General features: G+C 35.2%; 2 protein-coding genes across 2 annotated transcripts; one reads left to right on the top strand and one right to left on the bottom strand.

Annotated features, from left to right (window-relative positions):
- Positions 1-893: 893 nt before the first annotated feature.
- Positions 894-1,535, bottom strand: LOC114730900 (Werner Syndrome-like exonuclease; the record flags this gene model as incomplete). Its single annotated transcript, XM_028918008.1, has 1 exon — positions 894-1,535. A coding segment is annotated over exon 1 (642 nt), but the record flags the coding sequence as incomplete, so codon positions are not given.
- Positions 1,536-4,820: 3,285 nt separating this feature from the next.
- LOC114730899 (uncharacterized) lies at positions 4,821-5,747 on the top strand. Its single transcript, XM_028918007.1, has 2 exons — positions 4,821-5,156; positions 5,247-5,747. Exons 1-2 carry the CDS (start codon positions 4,821-4,823, stop codon positions 5,745-5,747), a joined length of 837 nt encoding a protein of 278 aa, XP_028773840.1.
- The last annotated feature ends 10,051 nt before the right edge of the window (positions 5,748-15,798 follow it).

Below are 15,798 nucleotides of genomic sequence, written 5' to 3'. Positions count from 1 at the left end.
CCCAAAACATCATCATTTCCTAGACTGTTCTTGAGATGGTAGTTTAATATAATCTTTCTCTGTCACACTTTTTTCATAATTTTTTTATTAATAATTTTTTATCTCTTTTTTATACTTTATCCCCTATAAATAGAATATTTTGAAAAAAATTAATTTTTATACATTTATTGTCTTTAACTAATTTTAACTAACATGTTGATCCGCATGATTTAGCTTTAGTTGCTTATAAAAATGGACAGAGGACTCCCATATTTCGAGATATTATATAACTAATGTCATTAAAGCTATGAAGTGAAATTGATAAAGTCATGATATTTTTTCCCATAAAGTTGGCCCCCAACAAACAAAATCAAAAGGGATCATGTATATATGTATGTATGTGTGTGTGTGTATAACATATGATTTGATTCAAAAGAATAACCATAACCACACTTAAACTACGCATTATTCATAACATAATATACTAATATCAAAATAAGATTATGTACGTACTTTTTTAAGTTTTTTAGCCACAAAGATATAGGATTAAATAGTTTAGATCACCATGATTAATTCAATCGAATCAGAATCATTCATCAGAATCAAATTGTATTGCGTCAAGCATCATCTCCATTATTAACTGCAATAATGAATTATTATATGGCCATCAAGAAAACAACAATTGCAGAGTCAATGTCATAACATTAAAAAAAAAAAAAACACCACCATTAAAACCAAAAAGAAAAAACGAGAGGTTAAATTACATGGCATAATTATTGAATCAACACAACCACTTGGTCCAATTCATCTCCATTGTCAAGTATATAGCTGCATAAAAGGCTGCCAATCAGATCCCACTTGTAATCTCAGTACAGATGCTGTTTTCCCTTTTAAATTAAGAAAATTTGTTGTACTCTCCTCTTTGTTTCTTCTTCATCATCAAAAGATAAGATGAACATTCCCAGAAAATAAGACATATAAGCATGAACACATGCATATTCTACATGAGAATATGTAAGGAATCTATTGTCCCAGTCACTTAACGAACGCTTCTTCATCTTCTCACCAAGTAACGTAAAAGCCATTTCCAACAATCCCATACCTCTGAACTCATGATCGTCGTAGATCAGCGCCGCCATGTCCGCAACATCCACAGCGCAAGCCACTCGGAGGCCATAGTCCCTCTTGAGTTTTTCTGCGTTTTCTTTCGCTGCGGCGCCGGCGAAGGTGATTCTTTCGTCGTTGAGGAATCGGACTAGCTCGATAGGCATTGCATCGGCGTACATAATCTGGAAAATGAGGCAGCGATCGTTGACGCAGAGTTGCATGACGGCGATGGGGTGGGTGATTCCGGCGATGGAACTCGGAAGCGATTTGCAGTCGAGGCCGACGACCAGTCCGTCGTCGGCAATATCATGACGGTAGAGATAGTAGATATCAGAGATCCATCGGTCAACACATAAACAAGACCCTGTGACTAGGGTTTGAATAAGTTCTCCATCGAAGTGAACAGAGTAGTAAAACTCAGAATAGGGATCAGAAGGAGAAGAAGCCATTGCTTAGCTTTTTTCTGCTCGTAATCGTCGGAGAATAATATTAGAATTAGAATTTAGAACTATATATGGTTTGATAATTGTGCTCATTTAATAAAGCGGTTTTGTAATTTTTTTTTTAAAATTAATTATAGTCAGTGACTTATTGATAAATATTGTGGAAGTGAAAAATAATCTAAGCTAGATATATATCTTATTTCATTGGAAGTAAATAAATCTAAAATAAATTAGAAAGGATTATAAATAAACTCATAAAATCCTAATCCTAATTTGAAAATATCTTTATTCGGATAAATACCCTAATAAAATAAACCTAAATATCTTAAATAATTCTTAATTAATTGTTATCCTATGTTCCATCCCATTGTTCTATGTTTTTTTTGTTGGATACAACTCATTGTTTTGTGTTGCTTTATACTCCTCTTGTGTAGCACAAAGAGAAAAGATATTTTTTAATTTTTGTCATATTTATGGATACTAAGATAACTTTTTTATATGGATGTACAATTATACCCTTCATTTATTATTGTGTAGGCTTTGTTTACATAAAATATAACGTATATTAAATAAGAATAAAGTTAAAAAATTATTAAATTTTAGATGAGAGTTAACAAAGTCTAGAGTTTTTTTTGTCTATATTGAAAATAATTTATAAATAGGATTAAAGGAGTATAAGCTATTGGTATTTTCTTTTAAAAAAAGCTAATATAATGTTTTGTTCTTATAATTTATTTTTATTTTGAGTTTAGTTCTTATAATTTTAAATCATAGATTTTGGCTCTCAAGTTTTTCTGCATCTAAAATATTAGTTCTTATATTTTAATAAAAAACTAAACCATCTTGTTTTTTTGAAAAGCCAAAACTTATAATTTGAAACTATAACAATCAAAACGAAAATAAAGACAAAGAATAAAGAATCAAATACTATATTATTTCAGATCGATCGGTTTGTGAATCAGAGAGTATAAAAGGAGGTTCACGTAACGATGGGATGCTGTTGTATTATAAAATCTGATTATATTTAGTTAAATATATAATATGTTATATCTGAAAATCGAAATGCGGTTTGTATTTTGTTTCTCAAAATTTTCTTGTTTTTCAAGATAAAAATATGTAAATCGCAATTTGATTTACATGACGAAATTAATATTTTGAAAAATTAATAATTACTGGGGTAATCTTCGATTGTTTTTTCAAACGATTCTCTGCCTCTCTAGTTTGTACGAAATTTTAAATTTGCACCCATTCGTCAGCTTTTTTTTCTTGACCCTGCATAGAAAGAACCGTTCTAAAACAGATCCATACAGCTTATCAACAAAAAAAAAAAACATACATACATACGCAGATATTAATATATGTTTCAATATATTCAACCATATACCCTTGAAAAATCAACAATATATGAAACTAAAATTTTTGAAACTGTTAAATATTACCTCCAGTGCTTAATATAAGAACTAGTTGACTAATTTAATTAAATTAAAAAAATTTGTTAAGATAGTTATTTATAATAAATATGTGTTATTTTTCAATATCCTTGCTAGTTGCTACTCATATATATTAGTTATAACTACCATTTGATGAAGTCTTTAACATGTGTAATTACTATAATGACTAGTTTAAAAAAATAGATAAATATAAGATATAAAGTGGATTGAGGTTTTATATTTGTGATCAAATTAAAAGTTAAAATAGCTTATTAAAAACAGGAGATAGTATTTATTTGTTATATACATATTTAGAGATATATATATATATATATATATATAGATATATGATATGAAGCCTGGTTCAATCATATTAATTAATAATTTAATACCAACAATTTTCCTGCAACATTTCTTTCGGATATAGAATACTTTCCAATCCTTGACAAAAGAGTTATTTGATTTATTTTAATAAATTGAAAAAAAATTAAATAAACTATTTAATTATAACAAACTGTGATATGATCTTCTTACGATACTCATTAGGTTATATATACTAGTTTATAAAATTGATAAATTGATTTTAAAAAATGATAAGGAAAAATCACAAAAAAAGACCTTCGAAATAAAAAATTGCAAATAGGAACTAATGACAACATTACTATGGGTTTTAATTACAATTTTTATGAAAGGGTCCCCGTGTGTAATTTTTTAATTTCTAAAATTCTTTTTTTGTGATTTTGTGATAAATATAAAAAATAAATTAGATTACGTCATATATATGGGATCAACACTATAAACAAAGTCCTCCATTTAATACAGAAAAAGGATAACACCATCCTTCTTATAAAAAGAAAAACACATAACATAATTTTTTTGCTAAATATAGGTTTTTTTTTTATTAGAGACAATTCTATTCACTGAGTTCAGATTTTTTTTTTTTGAAAAAAAAATTGTGTCTTCACCAAAGAATTAATGAAGCAAAGCTCGTGAACATTGACCACACTCATATAGATCATTCACTTGCGTTGAGATTGCTTGATGGGGACGGCGGGAAAGATACACGTACAACTGAAGTCAATGAGTTACATGCGATGGAAATAAATTATTATCACTTGATTTTTCTGGATCCTATCACTACATTTTCAGGCAATCGACTAATTTGGGAGATCAGTTTCGGTGCTCATCACCTTGATGAGCATTCTAAACTCATTAAATTTTGACCGTTTATATATAATTTGAACGGTTCAAATTTAAAATATTTAATTAATTATTTTTAAATTGGAAAACTATTTTTTGAAAAAATAATAGTTAATAGATTATCTCTATCTTAAATTCTATACATATTAAAATAATTATTTTGAATAAATAAAAAAAAGAAACCAAGTCCGAACCATTCAAATGAGATATGAATAATCAAAATCTTATGAGTTTAAAATGCTCATCAAAATGATGAGCACCAAAACTGGTTTCCTAATTTGGGACAGCAACTAATCCGACCTGGGTTAGTGGCTGCCTCTGTTAACATAAATTCCATTTTTAAGACCTAAATTTAAGACCCAAAGGACCTGCTAAACCAACTCTCTGTTGGTTCCGTTTTTCTTTCTTCAATCAGGCTTAGCAAGAAAGGATTGATTGGGATGAAATGATAGAATGGAGATGGGGATATTGTCATAGTGTCCAGAAGAGAGATGAGTGTGAGAGACGATGCGAACCTGTGGCCGTCACCGGAGGAGCAAGATGCTATTGAGCTTAGTTGGAAAAAGGTTTCGGCTGGTGAAGGTCGGTTCAAAATGAGCAAGCATTGGTTCCACGTGATGAGGACTGGATGCATGCTACAGGGCAAGGGAGTGTGGAGACGATGAGTTCGGTGGATGGGGTCGACCTTGGTGGTGCGAAATGGAAGTCCTTCAAACATGCGGTGACGCATGAGAAAGACGACAAGGAGGTAGAGAAGGATTGGTGGAGCAACAACCGTTGGAAAGAACGCATAAAAGTTGAGAAGACACCCAAGGGTCCTAATGTCATTATACCCCAACAGGAGATGGATAGATTGGTGAGGAGATGGGAGAAGGCGTTAATTGTCAAGTTGTTGGGTAGAATGATCCACCCAGAACTCATGGAGTCAAAAGTGCAAAAGGTGTGGGCAAGAATGGGGGACGTCACAGCTATAGATGTGGGATCAGGCTTCTTTGTGGTGCGGTTCACACACAAGGAAGACTATGACATTGCACTAACGAGTGGACCATGGCTACCCTATGATCACTATTTGGCCATGCAACCTTAGAAGCAAGTGTTTGATCCTAAGGGCGAGGAGATAAACAAGATTGTTGCATGGATTCGTATCTCCAAACTCTCCCTAGACTTTTATGATATAGGGATTTCACATGTGCTAGGGTCGCAAGTGGGAGGAGTTCTGAAAGTTGATAAAACCACTCTTGGCAAGAAAAAGGGAAGATTTGCTCGTATATGCGTCAAACTTGACTTGTCTACACCGTTATGTCCTATGATCCTTGTTAATGGGAGAGAGTCCAAGATTCAGTACAAGAGCATCTACCTCATTTGCCTTAGATGTGGAAGTTATAGGCATGATGCGGACCATTGCCCTAGTGGAATGATTGATGCGAGAAATGAAAACACCACTAGGGGTGACGTGGCGGAGTTGACAAAACAGAGCGACGATATGACGGGAGAAGGGGAGGAGGGAAGAAGCACGACGAAAAAGGAGACCCCCACTGTTACTCCCTTTGAGAGCTGGATGGTGGTAGAACAGACTCGACGGTTCTGACAACTGAATCAGAACGTCAACAAAGAGAGCGATTCTGTGTGAGAGTTCACTACTAGAAAAAAGACTTTTAACGTCGCAAACTAACGGCGGTTCAGCAGAAAAACGAAGTGGAAAAAAATGCGGTGGCATTTTTGTAAATAAGTTGAAGAGGGTATGACTTTCCACGGCAGTTTTTAAGAAAACCGCCATGGAAAGTGTGTCTTCAAACCCCCACGGCCGCTCGACTCTCTTCACTTTCTTTCTCATTTCTTCAATGCGCCGTGGTCCCCCTCTGCCCCACCACCGTAAAACTGCCATTACCGGCCATTCCCGCCACTATCCCACCGTTTAAACTCCTCCATTGAGCTCTTGGAGCCTTGCCGCTGTGCGCCGCAGTCTGCCGTGGTCGACCGCCTCCCATTTCCGTCCGTTCTTGCTCAGCCGTGGTCCACCACCGAAAACCGGTCCTACCCCCCACTATCTAACCGAAAACCGGTGCGTTGCCGCGTCCGCCGCCACCTCACTTCGCGTTTGAAGCTTCTCTGCTCTGTGAGTATCCTCTTCTTTCATTCTTTTCAATTTTTCTTGGTTTGTTGAATGTTTTAGCCATGAAAATCTGTTATATATGAAATGGGGTTGTTAGTTTTACATTGTGGTTGGCTTGTATTGTTCATTTTGCATTTTTTATGTGGTTGAACCATTGATTGGTGTTAATTGGTAGGCATTAGATGTGAGAAAACCTTAATTCCTTTTTATATACTGTATTAGAAATATGTTTAAATGTTTGGAGTTGATTAGTTGTGAAGTTTTTAAATTTTTTTATAATTTTTTGATATTTATTTCGAATTTTTGATAATTTTTTTGTAATAAATATAAGAATTTAGTGATAAATAATCTGTTAGTTATTTTGTGTTTTTTTCCTTCGTTATGAATTTTGATTGATAGTAAAGTATTGTTTAAATAATTGTAGAACAATGGATCGTAGTTGGATGAAAGCTAAGAGAATTAGCAAGGAATATGAGGATGGGGTTGAAAAGTTTCTTGAGTTTGCTCAGAGAAATGCCCCTAGTAAAGGAGATGGATTGTACTATTGTCCTTGTGTCAAATATTTAAACAATAGTCGACGGAGTATTTCTGAGATAAAAGAGCATCTTATCTGTGATGGGATAAATTTGAGGTATACAAATTGGATATGGCATGGAGAAATTAGAAAGACTACACTGTCTGCAAATGAGAAGGTTGTGAATGAAGACTTTGGTGATAGAATTTCGGATATGTTTCATGATATAAGGTCTGAATCCTCTACACAGTTTTCTTCCACCTTTGAAACTTTGTGTAGTGATGCAGAGACACCTTTATACCCAGGGTGCAAAGATGATTACACAAGATTGACAACCGTATTGAAACTGATGAATTTGAAGGCAAGAAATGGTTGGACCGATGCTAGTTTTACGGAATTGCTTGAATTGCTGAGTGATATTCTTCCCAAAGGGAATTCACTTCCGAAACGAATGTATGAGGCAAAAAAGATTTTGTGTCCGATGGGTTTGGAATATGAGAAGATACATGCGTGTCCTAATGACTGCATATTATTCAGAAATGATTATGAAGAGTTGAATAAGTGCCCTAAATGTGGGACTTCAAGATACAAAATGAAGAAAGATGATGGTGATTATAATGAGATGACCAAAGGTTCTCCTTTAAAGGTTCTGTGGTATCTTCCAATAATACCACGATTTAAGCGTCTATTTGCTAATGCCACAGATGCAAAGAACTTGAGATGGCATTTTGATGAGAAAATATGTGATGGAAAGCTTCGTCACCCAGTAGATTCTCCTCAATGGAAAACAATAGATCAAAAATTTTCTCAATTTGGTGGCGAGCCAAGAAACCTTCGGCTAGGGCTTTGTACGGATGGAATTAACCCATATGGTAATCTTAGTAGCACACACAGTGCTTGGCCAGTGCTCCTCGTAATTTACAACTTGCCTCCTTGGTTATGTATGAAAAGAAAGTATATCATGCTATCTTTGATGATCTCGGGGCCAAAACAACCGGGAAACGATATTGATGTGTATTTGGCACCTTTGATTGAGGATCTGAAGAAATTATGGGAGGAAGGTGTTGATGTGTTTGATGCATATAAACAAGAGACCTTCAATTTACGTGCCATGATCTTCACCACGATAAATGACTTTCCAGCATATGGAAATTTGTCTGGATACAGTGTTAAGGGGCATAAAGCATGCCCGATATGTGAAGAAGGCACCCACTATATGCAACTTAAACATGGCAGGAAGACAGTATACTTGGTCACAGAAGGTTTCTTAGTCGGTATCACCCTTACCGTAGATTGAAAAAGGCATTTAATGGCTCACAAGAATATGAAATGGCTCCAAGACCATTAACTGGAGAAGAAGTTTATCAGCGGGTGGAGGGAATTAATGTGGTCTTCGGTAAGAAGAAGAAGAAGAAGACTGCCAGTGAGAGAAATATATGGAAAAAAAGATCAGTCTTTTTTTATCTTCCATATTGGCGAAGTCTTGATGTGAGGCATAGTCTAGACGTGATGCATGTGGAGAAGAATGTATGTGAGAGTCTTGTTGGTACACTTTTGCATATAAGTGGAAAGACTAAAGATGGAATCAATACAAGACGAGACTTAGTCGAAATTGGAATAAGAAATGTCCTTCACCCACAAGAAAGAGATGGTAAGAGGGCTTATTTACATCCAGCTGCGCACACATTATCAAAAGAAGAGAAAAGAAGTTTCTGTGGTTTTGTCAATACTATTAAGGTGCCACAAGGTTATTCTTCTAATTTAAGCAAACTTGTTTCAATGCAAGATTTGAAGATAACGGGAATGAAGTCTCATGATTGTCATGTGTTGATGCAACAATTACTTCCACTTGCTATTCGAGGCATTATGAAAACCGATGTGAGAAATACTATTACAAGACTTTGTATGTTTTTTAGTGCCATTTGCAGCAAAGTCATTGATCCTGCTGAGTTGGATGAATTAGAAAATGAAGGTTATGTGATCCTCTCTCAATTGGAAATGCATTTTCCTCCATCATTTTTTGATATTATGGTCCACTTGATAGCTCATCTTGTGCGAGAGATAAGACTTTGTGGCCCTGTGTGTTTAAGATGGATGTACCCTTTTGAGAGATACATGAAAATCCTAAAAGGGTACTCTAAGAATCCTTATCGGCCTGAGGCATCAATTGTTGAGAGATATGTAGCTGAGGAGGCAGTTGAGTTTTGTAACGCATATCTTGAAGGGTAAAGGCAGTTGGTCTTCCTCAATCTCGACATGATCAAGGGAGAAGAAGCAAGGGAACACGGGGTGTCATAGTGAGGTCTATGTCAAGAGAAGTTGTAATGCAGGCACATCTATACATTTTAAACAACACAGATGAAGTTTTGCCGTACTTAAATGCTCACAAGAATATGCTGAGGAACTTGAATCCAAGAAAGAGTGACATGCAACTAGCTAATGAACATAATAAGTCATTTGCAGAGTGGTTCAAGCGAGAAGTGTTAAAAGATGGCAATCCTTCTGAGACAATACAGAGGCTAGCTGCAGGGCCTTCTTTTGAGGTTTTGTGTTGGGGTGGATATGATATAAATGGTTATTCTTTTTACACAAAAACCCAAGACGATAAGAGTACTATGCAGAATAGTGGGGTGATGGTAGTAGCGGAAGCCATGCATTTTGCTAGTTCTAAAGACAGAAACCCAATGTTGGCGGCAATGTCCTATTATGGAATAATAGAAGAGATATGGGAGGTTAGTTATACCAAGTTTAAAGTTCCCGTCTTCAAATGTAAGTGGGTTAATAGTAATGCTGTGCAAGTGGATGAAGAATTTGGATTTGTTTCGGTCGATCTTGAGAGGTTTGGATACGGAGACGAGCCATTTATTTTGGCAAGTCAAGCAAAACAAGTGTTCTTCGTTCCCGATCTAGCAAAAAAGAAATTGTCTATCGTGCTTCAAGGTAAAAGGCAAGGAGTTGGTGGAGATGATGGTGACTTAGAGCTTAATCTTGATGAAACCCCGCCTTTCACAGCTACTCGACCTAAAGCAGTTGAATTAGATTTGGTAGATGATGACTATGCTGTTAGAGATGATCATTGTGAAGGAATTTGGGAGGATAATCGTTGTAAGCCTCAAATGAATTTTTTGATTTTTTTTTGCTAAATATACTTAATAATATAATGTTTTATATTAACTTGATATTTTTTATTCTTACATTTATTAATTCCTTGTTCTTTAAACAGGAAATGGACGGATCCGGTCAACAGGGTTCTGGTGATGACAACTCTTTTACTAGCCGGAGAAAGGGTAGAGGGCCAACCCATATGAGGCATTTAGCTTTACGTGATGAGAGCACACAGCCTATGAGGATTACAGTGGAGTTTGATGATGATCTGAAGCCTATAGGAAAGGATGGGGCTCAATTTACTAGTTATGTGGGTTATCTCGCACGCAGTAAAATTAGCATTGACATTCCTAACTGGAAGAAGGTGGACAAAGATTTGAAGAAAAACTTTGGGAGGATATATTGGTATATTGTGCATTGTTTTCTCTACTTGTTTCAATTATAGTTGTTTATTTACTTTATAACTCTATGCTATTATTGTATTGCATGCAGCTGACATTTGATATTCCTGCCACTAAACAAATGAGAGACCGTCTGTTGAAGCAAATTGCTGAACGGTGGAGGGATTTTAAGTCCATGCTTACAACACATTATATTAATGGAAAAAGAAAGGGTGAGCATCCTAAGGAACGATACCAGTTTATTAGTGATGAGGCATGGGAGAATTTTGTGAAGCAACGTGAAGACCCTGCATTTCAGGTTTGGTTTCTTCAAACTTAATTTTTAATCAGGTCATATTTTATTTAACTAAACTAATTTTGTCGATTTGGTTTCATTGTCATAGGCATTGAGTCAGAAGAACAAACAAATATCTGAGCAGAATGTATACCCACATACCATGTCTCGTGCAGGGTATGGTGGGTTGGAAAGAAGTATGATGGAGGAACGACTGAAGAATGCACAGATGGCTGCTGCTTCAGATCCTACTGGCTACATGCCATCCATTGAGCGTCCTTCTCGCCAAGAAAAATGGAAGGCGGCGAGGATTAAAAAGGGTCAATACATTACTCCACAGTCTGCTACTGTTGCTGAGAGGATTGTAAGTAATATTTAAGAATTATGCTTCATTGATTGTTTTTTTCAATTATCTTAAATTGAATTTGTTGTTTTAATGATATAGGATACACTTGAGGAGCAACTATCTCAAGGTACATTCATCCCTCAAGGACGGATGGATATCTTGGCCACTGCTATTGGAAAGGCTGACCATCCCGGAAGAGTCCGAGGGGCCCCTAAAGGGATTGGTATTAAAGAATTTTTTGGCTCTGCTTCACGAAGAAGCACCAGATCATCCTCCGCTAACATGGTATCTAAAGAGGAGCTCGACCAACGACTACAAGAAGAAACAGAGAGAGTTCGAGCTGAACTAAGTCAACAACACATGGCAGAGATGCAAAAGATGCGTGATGAATTCGATGCCAAGTTTCAACAGACTTGATGATGATGGGTACGAGCGGATTCCAGATGCCCGAGTATCTGAACCTTCCCAGGTAATAATCACACATCTTTTTAAATCTTCTAAAGATTCATTTGATCCATTTAAACTTATTTAATGTTTCTTAACTAATTTCATATTATGTTTCAGGGTTCACCTGTGATAAAAAGCGGAAAGGGCAGTAATAATCAGACTGTGCCACTGACAGTGTCTGACCCTGACCCTAGCCCTGACCCTGTCGAAGACAATGGGATGCCGTGTTCTCTCTATGTGGATTATGAAAATTCACATGTTCATGTTGCTAATGGTCGAGCATTCATGGGCACAACGATTCACGGCAACAAAATTCCGAGCAATCAAGCAAGGGTGACAGTGGAGAGGATTGTTCGTGGTCAGGGGGGTACACCAGTGCCTAATCCTACTGATGAGGTTCGACTCTTGGCCCAAGCTAAAGGACATTTCATTTTGTGGCCAAAGAGACTTATTACAAAGCCAATAGTGAAGAAGGCGGCAGCAAAGAAGGCCACAACGAGCGCATCATCTGATCCTGTACTCTTGCCTCTTCCTAGTGATGTTGCGCTTATGTATTCCAGTTTGGAGGTTCTTCATTCCATAGTGCCAAACATGGATAAGCCTGTGACTTTCAAGATGCCGTTGGGGGTTGTGGGTTCAGATATAACATACGACTTCACCATTGACAAGAGGGACCTCGTTCAGTTCCTCAACTTTGAGGAGCTTGATATAGCCTTCATGCAGCTTGCTATTTTGTAAGTTACAATATCATTTTCTTATTACATATTATACTTCATGCATGTCCTAATGTTTTTTACTTGAACAACAGGCATTTTAATCAAATCTGTCGAAACGGAGGACTTGAAAGAACATATGGCTTTATGTGTCCTCAAAGGGTGCAGAAAGAATTTAATACTGTGGAAGCAAGGTCAATCTACATTATGACTGTAATGAGTCAGACCAAAAAGCAAATATATTTTGCACCTTACGTGGAATGGTAAGTGTATTATTGTATTTGAGATATACAAGTTGTATGTATCGGGTTATAATTAACATGGTTTGCCTTTTGCAGTTATCATTGGACTTTAATTGTTTGTGCCCCTTTTGACAACAAAGTTTACTGGTTCGATTCACTCTGTGGAAGTCCATCCGAAGAAACCAAAGATGTCATCGACACGTTAGTTTTTATTTATATATTTATTACTTGTGAAGTTTATACAAGCATGCTCTAATATCATTTTCTCTTATAATGTTGATAGGGCTTTTCATAGTTTTAATGTCGTGGCGATTAAACAAAATAGACAAGCACCAACATGGATTCTTCCACAGGTATATGTTGTTTTGAACTAACTTTTAAACATTTTTTGATGAATTAAAGTTAATGTTTATAATCAATAATGTCTAATATTCAATTTTATATCTTATTTTTTAAGTATCGTTGTCAACAAGGACATGTTGAGTGTGGATATTATGTCATCCGCTACATGAATGACATAATTGAGACAGGAACGACTGAGAAATTAAACGAGGTAAAGATGAGTTACGTTGCATGATGTTCTTCAATTTATTTCTCATTTTTGACTAAGTTTACTATGTTATTTTTGATTAACAGATATTTCAAAATATTGCGCCATATCTCATGGATGACATCAACTTGATGAGGGACACTTTGTCAACAACATTGGTAGAAAAAATTGAAATTTAGCTTTCTCTCGGTTCCCTCTTATATTGTTCATGATTTCCATTGTACAAAGAAGTAGTTACTTCTATTTCAGAATTGTTGGACCTAGCTAGCCAATACGTGTTCCTTGGTTACCACTTAGTTCTATTATGTTGGCCGGTTTCCCTATTTTGGAATTGTGTAAAAAAAAATTTCATTGCTGTATATTAACTAGCTAATTGATCTTGTTCTGCGTGATCTGCACTGCCTACATTTGTTTGGAGCTGTAAACTGCAGGGTGGTAAACACGAAAATTTCGCAGAATTTTAAAAAAAAAAAAAAAAATTTTAACGGCGGTTATACATATAACCGCCGTTAAAACGCTTTTCCACGGCGGTTCTATAGATAACCGCCGTGGAAAGTATACTTTCCACGGCGGTTCTATAATTAACCGCCGTGGAAAGTGGACTTTCCACGGCGGTCAACTATAGAACCGCCGTGGAAAGTGGACTTTCCACGGCGGTTATCTATAGAACCGCCGTGGAAAGTCCACTTTCCACGGCGGTTCAAAACCGCCGTGTTTTCCTTGCCTTTCAACGTCGCCTTCAACAACTACGCCTTCAAAACCGCCGTTAAAAGCCACTTTTAACCGCCGTTAAAAGCTTTTTTTCTGGTAGTGCGTATGTGAATGAAAGTTAGCTATGAAATGGTATGTTCGATTCTGATGTGTAATTAGTTGTAATTATTTACACCTTATATTGTCGATATATGCTTCCCTGCTTGTCAATCGTTGCATTATCACTTGTCAATTTATCTGATGATATCAAGTTAGTTATAATGTCATATGATATAAAGTTAGCTATAATATGATATAAGGTTGGCTACGATGTTATATAAAATCCCTGATAACATGCTTATCATCACTGATATGAAATTATATAATTGCTTGTCATTTATTACACCTTAACTTATCACTGGTTGTTATTAGATTTGTCAATGACTTCACCATCATTTGCCAATGGTTGGAACTGTCTTTTTTTAATAGCATTCAATTAATATAACTTTCAGTAATACACTTTAGTTATAATTAGTTATAATGTGTCATGATATTTATATTTTAAGATATATATATATAATTCAATAACAAATTTGAAATTAAGAATACTTTAGTTGTCAATGTTTCTTGTACTAGTTATTAATATCTTTACCCTGATTTATTAGTAATTGCACTATTACTTGTTAAGTTTTCTACTGATATATATTATGTTTTTTTTAAAATGTAAGGAAATAAATGAAATTCAACGTAATTGGACTGGTTCTTCTACACGTAACATATGAAAAGATTAACATACGAAAAAAGAGAGTATTAAATCATATTATATATAATTTAATATCATTGAATTCATTCCTACTATAAAATGGGTTGTTAACCAGAGGGCTCTATTCATTTCTAACATCCATAATTGTTAATGGTTTTATCTCCTTTTGCTTTGGTTGAAATCTAGTAGCACTGATAGCACTTTATCCCTATGTTTGTCGTTTTTATGAGTAACCAACTATCATAGGCATCCGACCTCAAGCTTTTGTTGTTCATTCTTCGAGTACCATGGCATAGTAAATCCTGCATTATCACGAACAGTGCCATTCTACTCATGTAGTCATGAGAGGACATGAATGTTACACGAATCACTGTAAACAAAATTTAACATATAAGGATCATGCGAATCTTATTGAAAACCACAATAAACAAATTAATTCAGTACAGCAAATAAACTCACGCATCAGACTAGATATAAACTTTGGCCTATTTCACTTTATTGTCGATTTTACCCTCATTCTCAAATAATTTTGGCTTAATAACACGGAACAAGTTATAGTTAAACAATTACTTTGCAAAAAAAAAAAAAAACATAACAAAGAAGACAGGGTAAGACAAAATCAAATGGCAACAATAACACCATGCAATGCAATTGAGATTGGTATAATCCAAAATGTTACATTTTGATATGTATTTAGTTGTCATTATTTGCACTCTCTCTTGTCAATACACCTTTCCTTACTTGTTAATATTGGAACTGTCACTTGTTAATATATCCACTGATATAAGTTTAACAAAAATTTAATTTCAAGTGTGCTTGAACTTTGGAGACCTTTTTTTTAAAAAAAAAAGAGGTGCCGTTGTCTTTAACTCTTCATCACTTGTGTTTTCTTTTATGTTTCTTGTTCTCACACTATCCCCAATATACCGCATATTATCTTTTCCATTATTTACAAACTTTTCCCTATATGAAAATAGAAAATAGATGTTTTTAAAACATACTCATTATCTTTAATGTAAATCTATATAATAAGTCAAATAGTTATATTGACAACTATCATGATTTGGATTGAAAACGCATTCTCCTATTTTTGTAGTAAGGATTTCTATTCATACGAATTTTCATCTTTTTCATCCACTCCCACTAAATCATGATCAAATAGAGCAAACCCACAATTAATCTACTCGTAATATGCCCAAAAACAAAGCATCCATCATTACCCTACCAACCCATGATGAAACCCCAAATTAAATTACCAACATATACCGAACCAAAACCATAAGCCCTGCAATTGGTTACCTTATTCATAATAGACCAAAAACAAAAGCTTAGCAATAGCTAAAGGGAGAAACAATTTTCTACATACGCTACACAAAAACCCAATATGCTAACCAAAATATTTTAGGAGAAAACAGGAAAGAAAGTTTTGAACCTCAAAATCAACTAAGAGGATAAAGCGAAAGGTGCCTTGACTTTAATAG

This window comes from Neltuma alba, unplaced genomic scaffold (assembly GCF_004799145.2).
Source record: "Neltuma alba isolate B1F8T4 unplaced genomic scaffold, ASM479914v2 tig00012780_pilon, whole genome shotgun sequence".
Lineage (NCBI taxonomy): Eukaryota > Viridiplantae > Streptophyta > Magnoliopsida > Fabales > Fabaceae > Neltuma > Neltuma alba.
This window is presented reverse-complemented; position numbering and strand designations above follow the sequence as displayed.

Bases quoted from the DNA above. Each gene is read 5' to 3' on its own strand.
- LOC114730899 (XM_028918007.1), top strand. From the start codon at position 4,821: ATGAGTTCGGTGGATGGGGTCGACCTTGGTGGTGCGAAATGGAAGTCC. The intron at 5,157-5,246 runs GTGCGGTTCACA...ATGCAACCTTAG, and splicing joins TGGGATCAGGCTTCTTTGTG to AAGCAAGTGTTTGATCCTAA.